Source organism: Pristis pectinata, chromosome 5 (genome assembly GCF_009764475.1).
Source record: "Pristis pectinata isolate sPriPec2 chromosome 5, sPriPec2.1.pri, whole genome shotgun sequence".
In the NCBI taxonomy this organism is placed as follows: domain Eukaryota; kingdom Metazoa; phylum Chordata; class Chondrichthyes; order Rhinopristiformes; family Pristidae; genus Pristis; species Pristis pectinata.
This window is the reverse complement of record NC_067409.1, coordinates 73,311,483-73,333,787: the sequence shown is the minus strand read 5'-3', so window position 1 is coordinate 73,333,787 and position 22,305 is coordinate 73,311,483. Positions and strand designations below refer to the sequence as shown.

General features: G+C 38.7%; 1 protein-coding gene across 5 annotated transcripts in view; it reads right to left on the bottom strand.

Annotated features, from left to right (window-relative positions):
- The window catches only part of LOC127570492 (dnaJ homolog subfamily C member 13), a 118,693-nt gene that overhangs the window by 44,979 nt on the left and 51,409 nt on the right, over positions 1–22,305 (bottom strand). For all 5 annotated transcript variants that reach the window (XM_052016122.1, XM_052016123.1, XM_052016124.1 and 2 more), the window contains 18 exons: positions 20,099–20,252; positions 18,546–18,649; positions 18,300–18,459; positions 15,648–15,710; positions 15,384–15,485; positions 15,196–15,300; positions 14,163–14,365; positions 13,136–13,220; positions 12,823–12,977; positions 12,664–12,709; positions 10,848–11,002; positions 7,866–8,067; positions 6,305–6,420; positions 4,904–4,982; positions 4,540–4,675; positions 685–866; positions 322–396; positions 119–238 (listed from right to left, as the gene is read on the bottom strand). In XM_052016122.1, coding sequence (XP_051872082.1) covers positions 119–238; positions 322–396; positions 685–866; positions 4,540–4,675; positions 4,904–4,982; positions 6,305–6,420; positions 7,866–8,067; positions 10,848–11,002; positions 12,664–12,709; positions 12,823–12,977; positions 13,136–13,220; positions 14,163–14,365; positions 15,196–15,300; positions 15,384–15,485; positions 15,648–15,710; positions 18,300–18,459; positions 18,546–18,649; positions 20,099–20,252 — 2,242 coding nt within the window. The remainder of the gene's footprint in view (positions 1–118; positions 239–321; positions 397–684; positions 867–4,539; positions 4,676–4,903; positions 4,983–6,304; positions 6,421–7,865; positions 8,068–10,847; positions 11,003–12,663; positions 12,710–12,822; positions 12,978–13,135; positions 13,221–14,162; positions 14,366–15,195; positions 15,301–15,383; positions 15,486–15,647; positions 15,711–18,299; positions 18,460–18,545; positions 18,650–20,098; positions 20,253–22,305) is intronic.

Sequence of the window (22,305 nt, the reverse complement as noted above, 5' to 3'; positions counted from 1 at the left end):
CAGTGCTGCACTTGAGAAATACCATGTATCAGAAAGTTTAGATAAAGCAACAGGTCCAAATTTTAAAAACTGCAATAACCTAGCAGACAGCAATCAGACTTGCTGTGCAAATACCTACTTTGCCATAATACAGCAACCTGCAGAGGTCTCTTATGATTGTGGGCATTTCTGTTATCTTTTCCCTGCATTCCTCAAACTGAGCTGCGACGCTGTAGCACTGGCAGATATGGCCACAAACCTAAAGCAAAGAGGTGGCACATTAAATTCTATTAATTAGCTGGATACAGTATTTTAAGTCCCACTAAAATTGAGTCATTGTACCTGCACAGCCATATCATCCTTTTTGCTCGAGTTTGTTAACACTGCCACACAACGTGCAAAGCCATCTTGTAGTACCTGGTAACAGTTAACCGTTTAGAAAATTCATGAATGTTGGAAGCTGATGGAAAAAAGCACTCACTCTAAACAGCACACAGAACTTAATGCATTTATCCAGTCCTTAAAATACAGGCTGCGAAGACCAAATCACATCTGGACAACGAACATCACTATGTAAACAGACTTAAATATTGAGAAAATATTTACAAACTGCATCCCCTCTTGACACTTCCAAACTTGTAGCACAATGGGATTTTTAAAGCTATGCTTATTTTCATTCCTCATATATTGTTGTGCATAAGTTACCTCTATTCCATTCTCTCTGCGAAGCTCCTCAGCATTCAATGCTGAGCAGTTTACAGTGTGAAAGGCCAATTCAGTGGAAGCCGGCAACAAGGACACCTTGGAAAACAGTTGATCATCTGAAGTTTCCATGGTAATAGTTTTTATCAACATCGGGTATCCTGCATATTTATAGGGCTCAAGGTCTAAGGAAAATTAAGTGACAGTTAAACAGAACAATAAAGATTGCAAAAGATTCATAAGTTACTAATTGCATTTACTCTGCAGAAAGTTTTGACCAATAATCTAACCTCAGTTTGCCCAACTTCAGTGGGTTAACAAGAGAGACTGGAACACGTGAAAATGTTATGCTGTCAGAACCACAGCTGGGTTACAAGTCCAGGCACTTCAGGTATACTGCCACATTACAAACAAAATGACAGCTCTTCTTACCCTTGCCCCCACTAACTCTGCAATGTGTTCTAAGAAATGGCCAAAGTTAACAGGCTCTAAGATGTCAGTCTCCCACAAATAAAATTCTAACAGAAGAAACATGCAATTCATGCAGGTCTTTGCAAGGTTGTTAACTAATCAAACACTGGACTGTTCAAGGACAGGTTGGTTTTCCACAGAAGTGTCTCATATTTAGAAAGTATATTAAAGACCAACAAATTGCACCCCCAATCATCATTCAATTAACTACATGGGATCATATGGGGAGGGGGCATATTCTAGTGTTTTGATATGTTTTATTATTTATGAAATGCAGATAATGCAAGCTAGTATTTACTGTTCTTTCCCAACTGTGTTCAGAAAGGTGTAGCCAAAAATCATCATGAATCACACAGATCCAGATGGTGAATTACTCCCACAAATATGTACGGAGATCAAGGATTTATGGCAGCAACTTCAAAAGAATGGTCAGGGCTTGGGAGCAGCAACAGCTCAGCTGTAGAGTACTTAAGCCAGTCTGTCAGAATCCAAAATCTTTGCTACATCCAATACAGTTAGCTACTTGCAAATATTTTGCAGTGGACAGAATTTACTAAAGCCTGGCTTCTGAGCCACAGACCTCCCGAAGCTGCCAAGATGAACTGTCCATTCAACATGGCTGGCAGAAGATTGTTGCAAATGCTTCAGCCACATCTGTGCTGTTGCGCTCTGCCTCTTTGTTAGTGATTTCATTATCCATGGAAATTTATGACAGGATGTGACAGGATTGCAGACCTTTGGTTAGTTGATTTTGAGAGAGCTTAGCTCTGCCTATTACATGCTGCATCTGCTGGTTAGTACACATGTAACCCTGCATCGTAGCTTCAACAGGATGGTATCCCATTTAAGATATGCTTGTAAGGTGTACTGTTCCTTGCCTGCTCTTCTTCACTTTGGTCCTCTGGTTTGGTTATGACAGAGGGAAATATCAAACAACAACAACATTAGATTGTGGCTTTTTTTTCCCCCCTATTTTTGCACTTTTGAGCTGCCCAGATCCAATCTGAATTCATCCCCTTCAGAAAAGTAGTACCTCCACACAATACAATAGTGGATGTTTTGCCTGATAAGACAGTGCAAGTCAGGTATCAAAAAGAATCAAGTCCTCGGGGCAAGCCAGATCAGGCCAGGCAGTTCTTTGTAAATAATAGATGAAGGCTCAGTACTTCAAGACCCGACTGTTTGCTTCAGATTGGGTTGCATTTGCAATCTTTTATATCCCATTGGATTTCTAGTCCTAGGGTGTGAAAGGATAAAGTTTTTTTATCACAGTTCATTACTTCAGGACATTCCAAACACTTCACAACAAATGAAGTACTTTTGAAATGTAACCACTTGTAAAGGAAAGGCAGGAATCTCAAAGTAGAGGTATCATAAGTGAGCAGAAGTTTAAAAAGAGAAAGGAGCTTTGAGTTCTGACAGGAAAGTTTTTGTTTAAAGAGGTTGATATCCAGAACTCACTGACAGAAGAGATGACGGAATCAGATACAATCGCTATGTTTAAGAGGCATTTGGACTTAAGTAGGCTAGGCATGGAAGGATGTGGATCCAATAAGGGCAAATGGGATTTATGTAGATGGGGATAAAGGTAGGCATGGACTCAGGGGACAGAAGGTGGACCACTGCACAACTATCACGATAAAAACTAATGACACCACATCTACGTGAATGAAAAAGTGTTACCTAAACTCCATTAAATAACCTCTAGCCCTAAAATGTCTACTTGAGCTAGAATGTGCAAGTACTTTGAGGAAAAAAAATGTTAAGGGCTTCTGCTTGTAGCATCAAGCTAGTTTCAGAGCCCTACCACCCAGTGGGTAAAAATCATTTCAAGTCCTCTCTAATCTAACATTTTTAAATCTATGCCCTCAGGTTTTGATCCTGCCACTAAGGAAACTACGTCCTTCCTATTTTAGTGGAGAAATGGCAGATGGAGTTTAATCCGGGCAAGTGTGAGTGTTACACTTTGGGAGATCAAATATAAAGGGACAATACATAGTTAATGCAGGACCCTTAAGAGTGTTGATGTACAGAGGGATCTTGGGATCCAAGTTCCTTGCTCCCTGAAAGTAACTGCACAAGTTGATAGGGTGGTAAAGGCAGCGTATGGCATGCTTGCTTTTATTAGTCAAGGTATGAGTTCAAGGGTCAGGAAGTTATGTTGCAGCTATACAAAGGCCACATCTGAAGTATTGCATTCTATTCTGGTCACCCTATTATAGGGAGGATGTGGAGGCAGTGCAAGAGAGGTTTACCAGGATGCTGTCTGGATTAGAAGGCATGTGCTATGAAGCAGAGGCTGGACAAACTTGGGTTGTTTTCTCTGGAGCAGTGGAGGCTGAGGGGAGACCTGATAGAAGTTTATCAGATTATGAGGGGCAGAGATAGAATAGATAGCTGGTATCTTTTCCCCAGGGTCTAATACTAGAGGGCATGCATTTAAGATGAGAGGGAGCAAGTTCAAAAGGAGATGTGTAGGAAAGTTTTTCTTTTGTTTTTAAATACACATTAGTGGGTACCTGGAATGTGCTGCCAGGGGTGGTAGCGGAGGCAAATATGATTGTGTTTAAGAGGCTCTCAGATAGGCACAGAGAATGGAGGGACCTCGTGCAGGCATAAGGGATTAGTTTAGTTAGGCAATTACTAGTTTAGTTAGTTCAGCACAACATCATGGGCCAAAGCACTTGTTCCTGCGCTGTATTGTTCTACGTTCTGTTCAGGGCTCCTCAATTACACAAATTTAATGAAGCTTCTCCCAAAAACTTTCTCTGGCAAGGTATTCCATACAAGTTGCCCTGTAAAAGCATTCTCATCTCATTCCAGGTTCTTTGGCTAATTACATTAAAACTGTACTCCATTATTTTCCCACTGCACATAATTATCCCTATTTAAAAAAAAAACACATCTATTAAATCTCCTATTAAAACCAGAATGCCGGAAATACTCAGCTGGTTAAGCTGCATCTGTGGGAGAGAAAGAGTTAACGTTTCAGGTCAAAGACCCTTTGATTTCTTGATGCTTCTGTGATTACTGTCATCCAATCCATTCATTCAAAGAATTCAATTGTTAGTCAAATACAATTTCCCTTTAACAAACCAATGCTGCCTTTCATTTAACTATGCTTTTCAAAAGAAAAATTTAATCTCAGATTCTCTGTGGAAGTTTCCCAGCTCCTTCATAAGGCTGACTACCCTGTGGCTGCCAACTTTCTCTCTACCCTTGTTACGGCTTTCAATTAGTCAATCACAATTAGTTCTTCAATGTACTTCCAAATGTAATGAGCACACTTTTACCATTTAAAAATGAATTTATATCCAAGAAATAAAGATCCTCGTTTTTGGCACATGAGAAAAGTCAGTCAACAGTTCTGATAGATGATGATCTCACCCTTTTTGTATCTGTTGAAGAGGATGCTTTGCGTTTTCAAAATAAGGATAATGTTCTCAGGATCAGGCCCATCTACCACTTTGGCTGATTTTGTGCACAAGTATTCATAAGCCTTGTTCACCTTTTCAAAGACATCCTTGAAAAATGATCAATACAGAATAATATTACAAGATTGCCAATTAAACAGGTATAGATGAATACATCTAGACTATGTACCAAGCAAAAGCTCAAAGTAAAAAACTGAAGTTGGTAATTGTTTAAGACCATACAAAAAATGCAAAGCTTAACTGATGCTGTAAATGTTCTTTCAAGTCATACATAAAGGGACACGCATATTTCACAACTGTTTGCTCACAGAACATACCCTGCCTTCAGGATTCTTGTCCGGGTGATACTTCTGCGCAAGGCGAAAGTAAGCTTTCCTTATCTTGCTCTCATCCTGCCTATCAAGAAAATTCATGGCACATCAGATTACATGGCTAACATTTTTCAGAAGATAGAGAATTCCCTACTTAGTCTTCAGAAGTCCCCCCTTGGCCACCCATGCCTCCAGATTCGAGTCATTAAGCTACTGGGAATTCATGCTACTGGAGTGCATGCCTGCCCAAGGTAAAGTCTGTCTTTTGCTCTTGTAGAACAGAGCCCACTCAGCCAAGTTTAGAAAGTTCAATATTGAACAGGTGAGCATTCTCCTATGGAGGAAGCCAAGAGGTGACCCTACAGAAGTAATCATTTTGGAGGTTAACAGGAAAGATACGTTTCCATTTGTGGGTATACCACAATTCAGGGGAAAATATACACTAATGAATCCAATGGAGAATTCAGGAAAAAAAATTCAACTTAGACAGTGATTAGAATGTGGAACTCATTCATACTTGTTCAGACAAATAGCAGAGGTGTATTTGAGGAAAGAGAAGGGAAAAAGATAGAAGGAAATGCTGACAAAGAACATAGGGAGAAGCCCCACAAACATACCACTTGGATTAAATGATCTGCTCATGGAACACATTTTAGAAGCAAAGTAGTTCAAATAGACAAGCTTTCAGTTATACTGTTGGAGAGGCTGCATAATGGAACTTCTACAAGCTACGCATACTGAGAATGCACAAAACCATTTGAAGCTCTCAAGGTAAAATACCAAACTTTTGAGGCAGGATAAACATGTGAAAACCTAAGGTAGTAAACAAAATAGGCAAGTTTAACTTCCAATAATTAAAATACTTTTGACATTTAAAAATTAACAAGTTTTTTTTAAACCATAAGGTTTCAACTGGTTCATCAACTTGCTATTTGAAAAAAAATGCAATATGGTTCCAGGAGTTAGAATAAAGTAGTAGACAGAAGTACAACCAGTCACCTGGCAATGCAAAATAGCCAATGCAACAAGTTGAAAACCATATGATAAAACCATCAAATTGCATTTCAGATAGAAAATGAATTACTGAAGCTTCAGGGGAATAAAACAGTTACATGGACTTGCTAACTTGGTATTAACCACAAGGCAGGGTTTGTAACTTGATCATTTTATGAACATTGCTTATTTTGTATTCATTAATTCCTGCAGTGTTGCACTTTCCACATACAGATTTACCATGTGTATTTTACAAATACAGGATAGGATTGGAGTATATCTGAGGTATTGCCAATGAAATTGAAAATAATTAAGGTTAATGGAAGAGTTATTTGGCAAGATTTGACCATTACTTCAGCCAATTGCATCACAACTATCTTTTCTGACCTAATAAAACTTCCATGAGCTACTCACATTCCTTGTCCCTTTGGAAGGTTCAAAACCTCGTATGCTTCATCAATTGACATTGAAGGAGGCTTCTTTTCCACTTCCTTTTTCCAAGCATCCAGTGTGTCTTTAAGCAATCTTACCTAGATAAAGTCAACAATTACCATAAGCATATTCATGTTCAAATCTAGATGTTCACCAAAATCAACAGCAGTAATCTACTTTGCCAAAATTAACTTTGATAAACTGACAATTCCACGTAGAAGATTTAAAAAAAAGCTTATTTTGCAATTTGTCGTGCAGTGATCTAGATATTATTTTAAATAGAACATTTTAGGTATTGCAGTTAATTTTTCAAAAAATATCCAAACTACAAATCTAAAGCAGCAAATACCCAAAAAATGCCAACCTATCCAGTAGAAGAGTGCTCAGGTTCTTCCCTTCTGCAATATTTAGCGAAGTTTCCATGTAGCAAACTGTCCTTAAACCTTGGTACAAGGGTTAGTAACAGCTGGCCACTGTGTACCCAAGCCCCACATCTTGCTCCAGCTCACCCAACTGTCCTCACAGGCAGCCAATGAACATTGCCTTGACAAGTCACTCCCACCGAGCCATGCAATGATATGATCACTGTTTTATTGTTGCGGGAGCTCCAGCAGAGGGCAAGTACGAACACTGGATTCCCCTCACACTAGCATGCAAATCAAGCATTAGTACTGGGGTTTGTACTTGTACATGATCAGGCTTCAGGAGTGTTATAACAAATCAATTTTTTGTGGGGCAGTGCTAAGCAGGGTACCAATATGGTCACATCCAAATAAATGTTGCAATCTAATTGACCTTGTTAAAAGGTACTGCTGAACTGTCAAAATTGTTGCGAAACAAAGTTAGGTGGATGACTAAAGGCTCATTCAAGATAGTGGGTTGCAAAGAGCATCTTAAGGGATGTGAGATATAGGGATGTGAGATATAGTGATGTGAGATATAGTGATGTGAAGGTTTAAGGGAATTCCTGATTTTAGGAGCATAATAGCTGAAGTCATGGCCTCCATTTGAGAAGCAAATGAAGAATGATCAAGGTGCCAAATTGGAGGAGTGAAGTTATCTGGAATACTTACAGGATTGGAGGATTAGAGAGTTTTGGAGGGGAGGTGCCGTGGAAAGATCTGAAATCAGGATGAGAACTTTTAAAATCCCCCTTCATTAAACTATTGTTGACTGCTAATCGTATCAAGATTTAAGTGCCCTGCTGGATTTCAGAATTCCACCAAATATCAGGCCAACTGGACTATAGTTCCCCATTCTCTTTAGCTACCTTTGAACATACTGCAACTGTTCCAGAATATAGAACATTTTAGAAAAATCATCACTAAGCTTCTGCTATCTCTGCAGTGCACCCCTTAAATCCGAGATTTCAGGCCATCAGATCCAGGATATCTATCCAATCCCTTTTTTATCCTCCATTACCTTTGCCTTATTTCCTGTCATTAGACCCTTAGATCCCCTCTACGTCAGCTATCAGAGCGTCTTCTGCAGGGAAGACTGATTCAAAATATTTAATGCTCTTATTAGAATTCAGATAACTTACAGGATCTTTAATAGGCCAGTCAGGAAAATGCACTGTGTCACAGAGATGTTTAAGATAGTAGATGTTACAGAAAAGCTCATTTTCCAGTTGAGGATAGCTGATTGCAGGGATGGGGCAGTATTGGTACAAGGCTCTTGTGTTGCTTTGCAGGCGAGGTGTAAAATCTGCTAAATGAGCAGCAATCTTTTCAATTGTTAATCGCCTATTTTAAGAAAAGAAAATTGACTGGTTAGATCACAGAAATAGTTTTTCTCCCCCCCTCCCCCCCAGACATAAAAGTATATCGCACAAGTTCATACCTGGTAATATACAATTACTTTTAGGTAGTTTGGCATAGGAATATGGATTGACAAAGCTACTTAGATGGATTACAAGTGTTAAATAACCAAGCTTTGATCAAAAGCCATTGTTCTATGCAAATACAGATTTGGATGCCTTGATGTCTTTCAGCCTTATTATTGCATTGCTTAATTAGTACTGTCATTTGGCAAAGGAGACACTCATACCAGCTTTCCTTGTTTGAAAGTTACCCGGAAATGTATTCCCACTAAATTTCCAGAACTTTGCTTAAAAGGAGGGGATAGACCAAGTAGCTACAGTTCAGTCAATTTGACATCAATAGTGGGCAAATTGTTGGAAAACATTCCAAGGGACAGCATAAAAAAAAAATCAGCATTTATAGTACAGGTTAATTGAAGGTCACATTTGACTACTAATTTTTGAAGCAGTAGCAGAGAGCATTTTTTATTTTTAAAGTATACATTGATTACAGCAAGGTGTTAAACTCCCATATAGCAAGATTGATCAAGGAAGTAAAAGTCTAAGGGATCCAACAGAAAGTGGAGTCTTGAATTAAAAATTAGCTCATGACAGAAAGGCTAATAATCAAATGGTAATTTTAGTGACAATAGATTAGACAGCTGAGTTGTACATGATCAGTACTAGGCCCCTTGCTGTTTGTAGCACAAATGATTTGAACTCCAGGGCCACAATTAGACAGTTTGTCCATTCAAAAATTGGGAATGTGATCAATAGCAAGGAGTCAGTCATAGAACAATACAGCATGGATACAGGCCCTTCAACCCAATGAGTCCATGCCAACCACGGTGTCCACCAGCTAGTCCCAATTTCCTGCATTCAACCCATATCCCTAAGCCCTGCTCCTCCATGTAACTATCCAGATGCCTCTTAAAAATGGTACTATTGTACCTGCCTCAACCACTTCCACTGGCAGCTCATTCCACATACTCGCCACCCTCTGCGTGAAAGTTGTCTCTCAGATCCCTTTTAAATCTTCCCCCTTTCACCCTAAATCTATGCCCCTTAGTTTTGGACTCCTGTACCCTGGGGAAGAGACCATTACCGTCCACCTTATCCAAGCCTCAATTTTAAATATTTCTGCAAGGTCACCTCATTCTCCTACGTTCCAAGGTATAAAGACTTAGCCTGGCCAACCTCTCCCTATAACTCAGGCCCTCTAGCCCTGGCAACATCAAATTTTTTTGCACTCTTTCCAGTTTAACCACATCTTTCCTATAATGGCAACCAAAACTACACATTACTCCAAGTTCGGCCTCATCAATGACTTAGACAATTGCAACATAATGTTCCAACTCCTATACTCAGTGTCCTGACTGAAGGCCAGCATCCTACCTTTTTCACCACCCTGTCTACCTATGACGCCACATTCAACGAACTATGCACTTGTACTCCTAGGTCCCTCTGTTCCTTTACACATGCATCACCTCACACTCATCTGTATTGAATTCCATCTGCCACTCCTCGGCCCACTTCCCTAAATGATCAGGATCTCCCTGTAATCGATAATAACCTTCTTCACTATCAACACCACCTAATTTTGTGTCATCTGCCAATTTACTGATCAAGCCTTGTGCATTCACATCCAAAACATTTATACAAATAACGAATGACAAGGCTCCCAACACCGACTCCTGTGGCACACCACTAGTCACCGGTCTCCATTCTGAGAAACAACCTTCAACCACCACCCTCTGCTTCCTACCCAGAGCCAATTTTGAGTCCACCTAACTAGCTCTCCCTGGATTCCATGGGACCCATCCTTCCAGACCAGCCTACCATGTGGGGCCTTGAAAGCCTTGCTAGTCCAAGACAACATCCACTTCAAAAAACTAAAAGGTTCATCGAGCACAACTTCCCACACACAAAATCATGCTAACTCTTCCTAATCAGAGGGTCTATCCAAATGCTGCTAGATCCTGTCCCTCAGAATTCCTTCCAGTAACTTCCTCACTACTGACATCAAGCTGGCCGGCCTGTAGTTCCTTGGCTGATGGTGGCAGGGCAGTTTGATAAGGTGGGTAAGATACAAAACGGAATACTTGCCTTTATTGGACGAGGCAAATAATATGCAAGGGAAGTCATGCTAGAACTCAGAAAACATTAGTTAGGCCACAGCTACGATACTATGCATTATTATGGCGGGATGTGGTGGCATTGGAGGGTGCAGATGACTTGTGAATTACTAGGCTGGAGAATTATAGTTACAAGTGGAGAGTGCCTAAGATGAGGCAGCTCTCTTTAGAACAAAGGAGAGCCAGGTTTAATGGAATAGATCTAATTGAGGTGTATACAATTGTGACTAGTGTAGAATCATTGAATGACAGTTATTCATAGCACAGGAAGCCATGATCCATTATGTCAGGCCAGCCTTGATTACTTTAGGTTAATCCCACTTCTCAGTTCTTGGTCCACTACACTGCAGGTTACAGCTCTCAAAGTGCTCATCCAAATATATTTTTAAATTCGGTGAGAGTCTTTGCCTTCACTCTTTCAGGCAGCAAATTTCAGACCCACCACTCATCCCAAGAATGGAATAATTTTCTCAATTTCTCCTCTAATCCTTCTACCACCCAAACCAGTGCCCCCTACTTATATCAAGGAATAAAATTATTACAAGCAATACACTGACTGACAACTGTCACAGGAAATTTACACCTGTACCTCATTTCATTGCTCCAAATTGCTTCTGGAGTATCAAATTCACCTAGGAAAATCTCTGAAAATTTTTCTGGTTCATAGTTTTCCAAGTAACAGACCATTGCTTCAGGAAGAATATGTCCCAGAACACTCCGCTGCACCAAATCTTGTCCTTTTGCCTGCAGAAAATACAGATTAAAAAGTTGGAATGTTGCATTTGCCTTTTCCACTATTACCCCTACCCCAGGGCTTAAAATCTGGCTTATGCTTTAAATTTAAAGTGCTACATGACAAATCTATCCACTTGCTTATTAAAACCATAACTATCTTTTTCAACTTGGAAGACATTCAACCAAGAACCACAACAGTTCAATATTTATGACTGCACTAATGAGAAAACATTGGCTTCAATAAAGTTACTTCAAAGGCTGTTAATTCAGCACCAAACTGAAAAGCCTACAACTGACAAAGCTACTGCCCCGCTACCTAGAATAATATTTGTACTGATGATTTTTAGTAAATGGCATAATTTATACTAAATTTACATAATAAATTGAATAGTTATAGGAGAGCACATTAAATTTAACACTTCCAGTGACTAATTTTGGATTCCCTATTGACATTGGGCAAATCAAGCTCCTTTCACGACAAGAGGATTTTACTAGGCCATGATATCGGCAAAGCAGTTTTAAAGGAGGAGTTTCACAGTTTCCCAATACTTCACAGCATAAATTGGAATTGGTTTATCGTCACTTGTACCAAGGTACAGTGAAAAACTTGTCTTGCATACAGTTCATACAGATCAATTAAGTACACAGTGCATTGGGGTAATACAATACAGAATGAATAAAGCGTCATAGCTACAGAGAAAGTGTAGTGCAGGTAGACAATAAGGTGGAAAGATAGAATGAGGTAGATTGTGAGGTCAAGAGTTAAATCATTTATGCAGGTAGTTAGTCTCAAAAGGGGAAATTTGTTAAGTGTACAGAAAAATGAGACACCACAACATTAACTGCTAAACAGAATCCAACATAAAAATATCAAGTGAGGGACACCCAAAGCAATTAGTTTCGATGCTTTAAAGATGGATGGATACGAATTTAACATTTGAAAGATCACTGCCAAGACACATGAAAAAGTATGCAGAGTTTTGGGCAAGCTACTTATTAATGCACTCACTTATGTAAAAGCCAGCAGACCACTGAGTGAGGGAAAGCCTCAAAAATCAACATCTTTTCATTCAAAAAACCTAGTCCTGAAAACATGACAGGACTGCTGTAAAATGTAGATGCGGGGGGGAACATCAAGTGTTTTGTGGACAAATGATCCTTAAACTATGGAACAGCAACAGGTCCCTATGAGTTAAAACACTAATTGAATGCATACCCCATGTTCCTGGTACTGCATTGATCTTCAAAAGGTTAATTACCCATGATACTCAATAATACTCATCAAGCAGATGCACAGATTTTCCTCAGGGGACACATTTTAAATTTCATTGGCTTTACCTCTGTTGAACTTTGAGTAAGAATTGTAATTAACAGGCTTTTGACCAAAAGTACCATTGATGAGATTGAAATTTTAGTGACACATGGTAAGGGGCTATGCTGAGACACAAAGGCAGGAAAATGATGGAAGCTCAGCACCCAAGATCATTTCCCTCATGAAAGATTACTGATATCTTGGAAAGAAAACAAGGGCATATTAGTAAATTCTAGTCACTAAATGCAAGCAAGGTGTTTAGATCATAAAAGTTTTTTATTTGGCAAAAATTATTCTGGTTAACAAGGAGTTAGCAATTTCAACTTTTGGGCCAGCTTGTATTTGAATTGATACCAACCTCTTCTGTTCTGAATGCCTGCTTCAAGTGAGTATACTTCAAAAACCTAAAGGAAAAGAATGTTCAGATAGTTTGAGATTATGCACATTGTAAATCAGACCCAAGGATGAATAACCTTCCTCCATCCCAACCAATGCAAATTAGTATTGATGTTATTACCTTGCAATAGGAAGTACATTGGAACCTGTGTACATCATTATAAAGAAAAATACACCAGTGAGGTAGAGGCGAGGCAGCTGTGGGTTGTCCTGCATCACATAGTGCAACAAGATAGCAACTTTCTCAACCAGAATGGGATCAAAAGTCACCAAAAGCTAAAATGAAAATGAGCAGGGTACAGTGAGTACACGACATTTTGATCAAAATATCTCAAAATTTAACAGGATTAAATTTGCCATATTATTCATTTTATGAGACCAACAATGCAAGACAAAAAAGTTAAACGATAGATTTAAATAAAATCCAAGAGTACCTGAACAATGTGAGAAAGGCATGTATTGTCTGTGAGCAATCGCTTTATTCTGGGTAGGGGTCTTATAATAGCATTATCTTGATCCCTAGAAGAATGCAAAAAGTTCAAAAACTTTAATGACAATCCCAATTTATGTAGGGTATGCACTGATCTACAGTTGTTACCGTAAAACATGAAAAACTTCAAAGACATTAACTGATTCTACGAAAATGTCTTGACTGTTCAAGTTTCATCTAATTTTGAACACAAAAATCACAAGAAAATAGTAGGCCAGCAGACCCAAAGCCTACCTCACCAATCATGATGATCGTGGCTGATGCATGTTGGCTTCAGCTCCTCTTCTGTGCCAATTCCTCATAGCCCTCAATTCTCCAATCTTTCAAATATTTATATCCACTTTTAATATTCCTAATGATCTGGCCTCCACCACACTCAGGCTTAAAATTCTGGAGATTCACTAACCTCAAGAAATTTCTATGCACCCCAGTTTTAAATGACTGGCTCTTAGTTCTGCCCCCTTGTTCACAACTCTATTAGTGAAAACATAATATCTACCTGGTCAAGCCTCCTTAGGAACTTGAATAAGGTCACCCCTCATTCTTCTAAACCAAGGAATAGAGACCCAAACTGTCTAGCCTCTCTTGATAGAGCAACTCTTCCATCCCAAGAATTAGCCTACTGAATCTCCTTCAGACTGCCTCTAATGCTACCATATCCTTCTTGTTTTAGGTAAAGGGTCCAAAACTGTGTACAATATTCCAGTTGACCTCACCAACACTCTGCACAACTGTACCAAAATCTCCCCATTTTTAAACTCCAAACCCTTCCAAATAAAGGCCAACATGTGGTTTGCCTTCTTAACTATGTGTTGGACCTGCCTGCTAATTTTTGAGATTCAAGCACATATGGGTTATCATGAAACCACCAATATCATTCCTGATGCATACATGGTCAAGTAAGCAAGTTACTTTGATAATCATTCACATTGGAGTACAAATTAAAATGGCAAAAGCAACAACCCTGATACCTGCTGGGGAAATATTCGCACATGGTAATAAGCATGTTAAGAATAAGTGTAGCAAGATCAGTCTCATTCAGTACAGGTTGTCCATTAGCTAAGAGACACCATTTCAGCTGTGGAATATTCTGCAATGCCCGCCAACCATCCATTCCCTGTGCCCAGCAACGAGTCTTTGGTGTCAGTACACCATTTTTCCAAAATTCTGTCATCTGGAGTAGAAAAAACAACTTTAATTACTGACAGCACACAAAAATAGATGACAGAAGAGACAAATTTTCAACAAACTATACATAGTTGCAAATATTTTGGGTATGGAGAAAAGCATTGCTTGGCAGTCACTTCAATACGAAGATGGATTCATATGACATGTTCCTTATGCTTGAACAGTATTTGACATTGGCCATTTGGACCATCATGCCATCTAGGACTCAACCAGATTAATAATCAGACAGATGGCTTCAGGACATTTCAATGGCTAATCAAACAGCAAGGTACATGGTATTAGCTGTTTCAGAGCAATGGCAATTTCCTGACATTCAAAAACTTACACTATACTAACAATGGTAAAACATTAGATTTGAAAGTGTAATCAATGTTGGAAAACTCTTCCTTTTTGTTGCTTTTTAAAGAACCCAAGACAGCTTTCTCAGCAGGGTCAAGTTTACTGCAGCTAATGAACCCATTTACCACAGCTGAGGATAGAGTGGGAGCCTACTTATTCTCCAAATAAACAGAAGCAGTTTAACAAGCAGTCTAAAGTTTAGATTGGGCTCTCTAGCTATAGAATCCCCAAATAATGGGGATTGAACATTTTAAAGAATTGCACGGTTGTATTTAAAGGGAGACTAGAGAACAATGAGGGGGATAAAGAAAATAGGACAGACAAAGAAACCACCCTTAATACCTTTATATTTTGCACTATTGCATTTTGATGAAGACTCTTCCATAAGCTGTGACGCAAGTGGTGCTACATTTAGAGAATTGCTATTATAAAGTTTACCCAGGGTGAGGCAATAAATTCCATCCCAATAAAACATACCTCTTCAAAACTGTAAGGACCACGGCGTTCCTTATCTGCATTGCCAAAGTACCATTCTTTTTCACTTTCTCTCTTCATGTCAGGTGCTGCTTCAATAACATTGCTCTGAAATCAAACATGACCATCATGATTTCTTAAATATCAAATCACCCTTAACATAAAATGGGAGGTGAATCAGTTATACTCACCTGCAATGGAACAGTAGCTCTGCTTGTGTGGAGGTGAGCCAGAGTAAGCAAGTCCACAAGGATTCTCACTCCAGTGGAATCCATGATATCCTTAACATTTTTCTGTAACAAATGGCAGTTCCTGGCATTCACTTTAATGATTGGAGTATATTTATTCAGTCACAATATTTCACATTAATTGGATATTAAAAAAGGTATAACAATAACCATGTACCGCTTATCAGTTAGCCAAGTAACAGTTTGAAAATTTGGATACTTCCTCACCTTGTTAAGAATCAGTTTGTTTAGAAAAAGAATTAGTCTATCCCGCTCCAGTTTGTCTGTACACTGGAAAAACACAAGATTAACGTCAGCTGTGATGTACTTTGAAATTTTCATCTACATGAAATCCAAGCTGAAGGATTAACCTTTAGCTAATATTTCAAATACAGTATCATCTACAACCTAAAATATTCCCTTCTGTTAAAATTACAGATCTTGTACATGATTGTACAGATAGAGTCAACTGACAAGGCAATGGCTAGCATTATCGCTTCAAGTGTCAAGAATTCAATTCCCTCTAGAGAAAAACTCGAAAGTCCATGCTGGCACTGCAATGCTGCACTGTTCAAAGATATTGTCTTTCAAATGAGTAGCTGAATTCTGGACTCATTTGCCTCGTTGCATGGAACTTAAAAGATCCCATAGCAAGAGCAGAGTCATCCCTTGGAGTCCTGACCAATTTCTCTCAACTGATCTTACAAAGACAGATCTGGTCACTATCACATTACTTTTTATGGCAGCATAATAGGAAATGTCTGCAGCAATAGTTTTCTATGTGTCAAATCCTGTGGATTACGCCACAAATTGTACATGTTGACAAAGTAATTTAACTAAGTTTAATTCTTTTAGCTTTTAAAAAACTAAACTGACCAGATTGGCATCTTGCATTCAGTGATTAGATTCCATTAATAGAGTGTCAATTATTACAATGAGTTCAACAGCAAAAGACTGAGCAGTAGTTGTTCAGAAGTGATAAATGACAAGCAGCAATTTCAGTAGCAAAGTCTTGCCATTTCTTGCTTTCAATGCAATTAATTCACTGACCTGAAAAAACTAGGGATAATGAAAAAAGTTTATGGTGTAGTCCTTTATAAATTTCCACAAATATTAAAGTGATGCTGCATCAGAAGTATTTTTGAGGAACTAATGGTCAATCCAAACATTTAGATCACCTTTAGTCACTTCACAAATAATATCCACAGTTTCAAATGGTGCTTCCAATGGATGGAAAAAGGGCCTACCTTATATTCAATTTTATAAACAAGGTTTAAAAGGTCACCCTAGCATAAAACCTTCTCTTATAGCAATGATCCCATATAAGAATTTTTCCCCAGCTCACATGCATTCCCTTTGCACTTATCTAGTCAATGATTCCAAGGCAGAATACGAACTGATGAAACCAAAAAGGGACTCAAGTGCAAAGACTGCCAGTTGCTAAAGCTTGTCTTCAAGACATGCACAGCACAATCTCATTGTTTTTGAAACAGTCTTGAAACATGCCCAGATATATCCATCTAATAAATGAGATCTTGATAATATCTGACTGCAGGATCCAAACTGCTTAATATCTACAATAATAATAGCATAGCGGTTAGCGCGACACTATTACAGCGCCAGCGGTTGGGGTTCAATTCCTGTCGCTGTAAGGAGTTTGTACGTTCTCCCATGTCTGCGTGGGTTTCCTCCCACATTCCAGAAGACGTATGGGTAGGTTAATTTGGGTTTAAAATGGGCAGCGCGGACTCGTTGGGCTGGAAGGGCCTGTTACCACGCTGTAAATAAAATTTTTAAAAAAATTTAAATTTAAGTGGAATCTGAAACTGCAGTAATATGATGCCACTGGCCAAAGGTGGAATCTACAAGAACTGAGTCTAGCCAGTTAGGCAACAGCCATATCTATAGATGCAAGATTCTCCATAATGCCATCAAATGACAAACAGCACCATCCATAGGCCTCATGGAAAAGCAAAGATTCTGCTTGTTCAATTCACTAATGATACTACTGTTTCGAGTCTTCTGTAGAATCAAACTTAGATCAAGTGCCCAAATGATGTGGACCACTTTCAAAAATCACTTGATTCAGAATGCCACATGACACCTTAACACAAGACAAAGCTGTTGGAGACAGTGACACAATACTTATTATTTGAATGATAAAGCATTTCGAATGTGTTTCCTTCATAAAATGGGAGAATTATTGGATATCAATTTGTTAACCTTTAACTAAACATCTGACATTTTACAGACTGCCCTTCCTAACAGAAAGAAATTAACATTCTGCACAAGGAATCCAATGAAAACAAACAGGCACATCAATTAAACAAAAACTTAAGTTTCCATTGTTCTAAGCTAGTGTTGTCTAAATGCTTCAATGATTTGAGAGACACTAGGAGCCAAAGTCTAATTACAAACCAGAGCACTTAGTACAATTTGTGATTAACTTTTGCACACAGATTACTGAGAAACTCAAATAACCATTGCAGCCAAATCAAAAAACTGTAGTTAATGCACAAGCTCCACAGCTTGTAATTGAGCAGCCCTACTGTACATCAAGAAAAATAATACTCTTTAATGTAACACTTGTGCACTAGCCTGTCCAAAAAATGTGACATTTTGCAAAGTACAATAATGCAAGTTGCAACAGCTTTAACTTCTATTTGTAAATCTCCAAAACACTGAAAATGGGTCCAACTTCACCCCCAGCAGCATTGTTTTAGAGGAAACAAATGAAGAGCAATTCCAAGGCTACATTAAATGGGTTTAGTTGTAGTGCAATGAAAAAGAATTCGCCCATTTGGAAAACACATCCCACGTGCAGCTTCTTTAAAGATACACTAAGCTATGAAGGAAGTTCAAAAGAGTTGTTGTGCTCACCCTGTCCAGCATTCCAACAATGTATTTAGTATCACTGAATGGTCCTATCTCCTCATAGCATTTGCCGTAAACAATGGTCAAAGCTTGTAAACATAAACACTTCATATTCACTTTAGGAGTAAGCAAGAAGCGATGATACAACTCATTGAAAAATTCATACCTGCAATAAATGCACACATTGAAAAAAGATACAAAGAAGAAAAATACAATTAAGCAAAGAAATGTGTAATATGCACTCAGGCTTACGATCTCTTGATTGCACCGATCTCTTCATTTTCCCCTTCTTCCAAGAGCAGACGCAGATAATAATCTCCAATTTTGATTTCATCTACGAGGCATTCGTACTTAACCTGAATAAGGAAAATGCTAACCAGTGCTGAAAGATTCCCAAATTATTTGAAAGTAGCAACTGCATTAGATACAACAGTCTTGCATAACATAACCATACTTCCAGAAAGAATAACAAAATCCTTCATACAGTAGACTCCTGAGATTCCCACTGTCTGGTTTGGTCAGTATTAATTCTTCTTCAGCTTTGGTGCAATATGCATCAAAATACTGTTACCAGAATACACATTTTCAGCACTTATCCAGTAGGTTTTAGAAAAATGAAAACCCTGTTTAATGCCAGTGAAAATTCCTATATTCACTTTAGCTTTTAGTTTGTCCTACCCACATTTGGAGAAACAATTAAGGACAAAACTTAATTGGTTGCAACTGAAATTAGACAATAAAATTCATCTAATGAAAACAAGAATTTGTAAAGTGTAGTAAACTCTGGGATTGGGCGAATTTTATAAAACAATTCAGAAAAGGGACGATTTACTCATTTATTATAACGAAAGTTTTATATGCAAAGATTAGTAAAAGTAAACAAGTAAATAGTAATGGGGTAAATAATAGAGTCACAGTCCTACAGCACAGAGACAGGCCCTTCAGCTCACCACATCCATGCCAACGTTTTTGCTCATCCACACTCATCCCATTTGCCTGCATTAGGACCATATCCTTCCACGTCTTGCCTACTTAAGTACCTATCTAAATGCCTTAATGTAGTGATATCAGACTCCACCTCCTCTGACAGGACACTCCAGATATCAACCACATTGTTTAAAAACCTTCCCTTTAGATCCCCTTTAAAACTCCTCAAACCTATGCCCTCTTCCTTGGGAAAAAAATTCTGACCATCTACCCTACTTATGCCTCTTATAAATTTTGTAAACTTCCATCAGGTCACCCCTCAGCCTCCTTCGCTCCAGGGAAAACAAACCCAAACTATCTAATCTCTCCAATCCAGACAATAGTCTCCCTTCTCCAATGCAATCACATGCTTTTTATAGTATGGTGACCAGAATTGCACACAATAGGGATTATGGAAATAGAACAGGCATTATGTGCAATATTAGACCAGACATAACTCAAGTATTATAAGTAACCAAAAGGCATTGAGAATGGAAGACTTACGAACACCATGAATTAATACTGGAGTAACTAACCAGAACACATTGATAAAATCCTTGGACCCTAAAGTCTGCACTATGTACAAATAGTAGATGCACTGGCTTTGGCCTTCTTACATTTTAGAATGGCTTATTGAATAAAAGGTAGGAAACAACTCAACCATATTAGTCCGAGGAGGGCAGGGGGCGTTGAGGAGGAGAGAAAGAGGGAGAGGCAGAGATAAAGGAATAAGAAAGAAAATGGACATTTGTTACTGAAAGCCACATTTATCACACAAAGGGCTCATGGAACAGAATAAGACAAATAACGCATTAATTTAGAATAGAATTTTCTCTTACTTCAAATTCCTGGTGATTCCATGAGATAACACTGGCATTGCCCAGCTCTCTATCGATGTTAAACGCTCTCATTTCTGCTTCAAAAGCATCTCTTAATTCTTCTCTTGTTTTGTAATTCCAGATTAAGTTGGATTTGGCATGATCCATCTGAAATCTAGGAGGAATGACTGATTACTTTTAGATTACTGTATGAAATTTAGAACTGCATTTAAGCATCATTTCCTCAAACAAATATTGCAATAAATGCTAACTAGATTTTAATAGCATGTTACAAATAGGACTTGAATCTGTTGTTTAAAGTTCTGAATCAGTTCAAGGGTTTCTTGGTTTTCATTAGTGCATGTCAAATTTTTTTTCCTGAAAACTTCAGTAAGAAATACCATCAGTATCTTTTGCTCACCACATAATGAGAAATTTTCCAAGCAACATTGCCATCAAGGGAATTACACACTTCTTATTCGATATCCTTCCAATCTGAGCTTCTCATTATAGAGCATCAAAAGAATACGTACAACTAGATTGTCTTGTATCCTGGGGCTTTTGGCAAAGTTCATGCCTACTTATTTTTGTTACTCACCAGGCTCAATTTATTGCAAATCACTTGAATATCTCAAGCAAATACATGCTGTAAAGCTAGCATACATATGGCACAGCAAGCTGCTGGAGGCTCTTAAAGAGCACCTCAGCATGGGGCCCTTGCACTTAGGTCAATGCAGAATGCACCACTGGCCAAATTCACAAGTCAAAAAAAATCAATACATGGCAGATGTTTGAAATCAGAAAAACAATATGCTGGAAACATTCAGGTCAGCACCTGGGGTGGTTGGAGGGGGGTGGGTGAATTAACATGAAGACCTGCTGCATGTTCACAACATTCTGTTTAAATTCTGGAAGCAACATCTTGCTTTCATTTTTACAGTTTCTGTTAGTGGCCTGTATTGTTCCAGGAAAGTGAAGTTTTCAGTTTTGCATTCACTGAACTGCATGGCTGCTCTGATAAATAGTTCTGCCACAAACCACAGAACTGGCAACTGCACATTTACTGAGCTGAGGTTTGCCCTTTATTTCTTCAGCAAAATCCCTATTTTCCCTCATGTAACAGCATACACCTTTTTTTGGTCATACTTTTACCCATGCATCTGCTTGCCAATGTTTTTTTTAAATCACCATCAGGCTGCTAATCAGCATATTCTGTAGATAAATGGGATTGGTCAGTAGTATGTTTGCATTTTCAAAGCCATGTGCAGTAATTTAAAAGCAAAACAAATTTTGTATGGCTGTCAATTACTGCCTGCACAGAATTTTATCAGGGGAGAAAAGATAGAGGCCTTCAGTGGTATTAGATTTTAATTGGTTAAGTCCCAAATAGTCAAGCCCTCCAGGGAATTCAAGATATTACCAGATGAAAGATTAATAAATTTACTTCAGTTTCCTGAAAGTGTACAGGACAGATCCAGACTCAGTCCCTTGAGGATACAGGTTCCTGATTTTTGCTTGCCAACTAGCAACATTCCTATTACACAGGAAGCCATTCAGCCCATGCCAGGTCCCAGAGAAGGAAATTATTTTAGTCCTGTTCCTCCTCCCTTCCCTGTACACCTGCAACTCATTCTCTCACACACCTATCATTTTGATTTTCTTTCTTGCCATTAAGAGGTAATTTACAGCAGGGAAATAACCCACCAGCAGATCTTTGGATGCACAAGGAAGCCAGAGTACCTGAACACATGCAAATTCTACACAGATAGCACCCAGGGTTAGGATTGAACCCAGTTCCCTGGAGCAATAAGGCAACAGCTGCAACTGCTGCAACAAACTGCCATCCATAACACTAATGCTGCTCAGCACAGTGCAAGCTATCATGTTGTCGCAGTTAAACACTTGGTATCAATATCCTTTGTAGAGAAGTTACTCCAGTTTATAATTAAGGATAAAGTAACTGAATACTTTGCAAAGTTTCAGCTGTTCAGTAACAGCCTTCATGGATCTGTCAAGGGTAGATCATGCCTGATAAACACATAAGGATAAAGTCTGGAGTGCAGAACTGATTGAGGATACGACAGTGCTCGTCAGAAAAGGATGTCTTTGAGGATCCTGGTGATTCTGAGCTTCCAGCCACCTGTCACTTTAAATTTTCCATCCCAGTGACTCCTTTTCCTCATGCTGTTTCAGCAAAGCCCAACTAGCTCAAGGAACAGCATTGTATC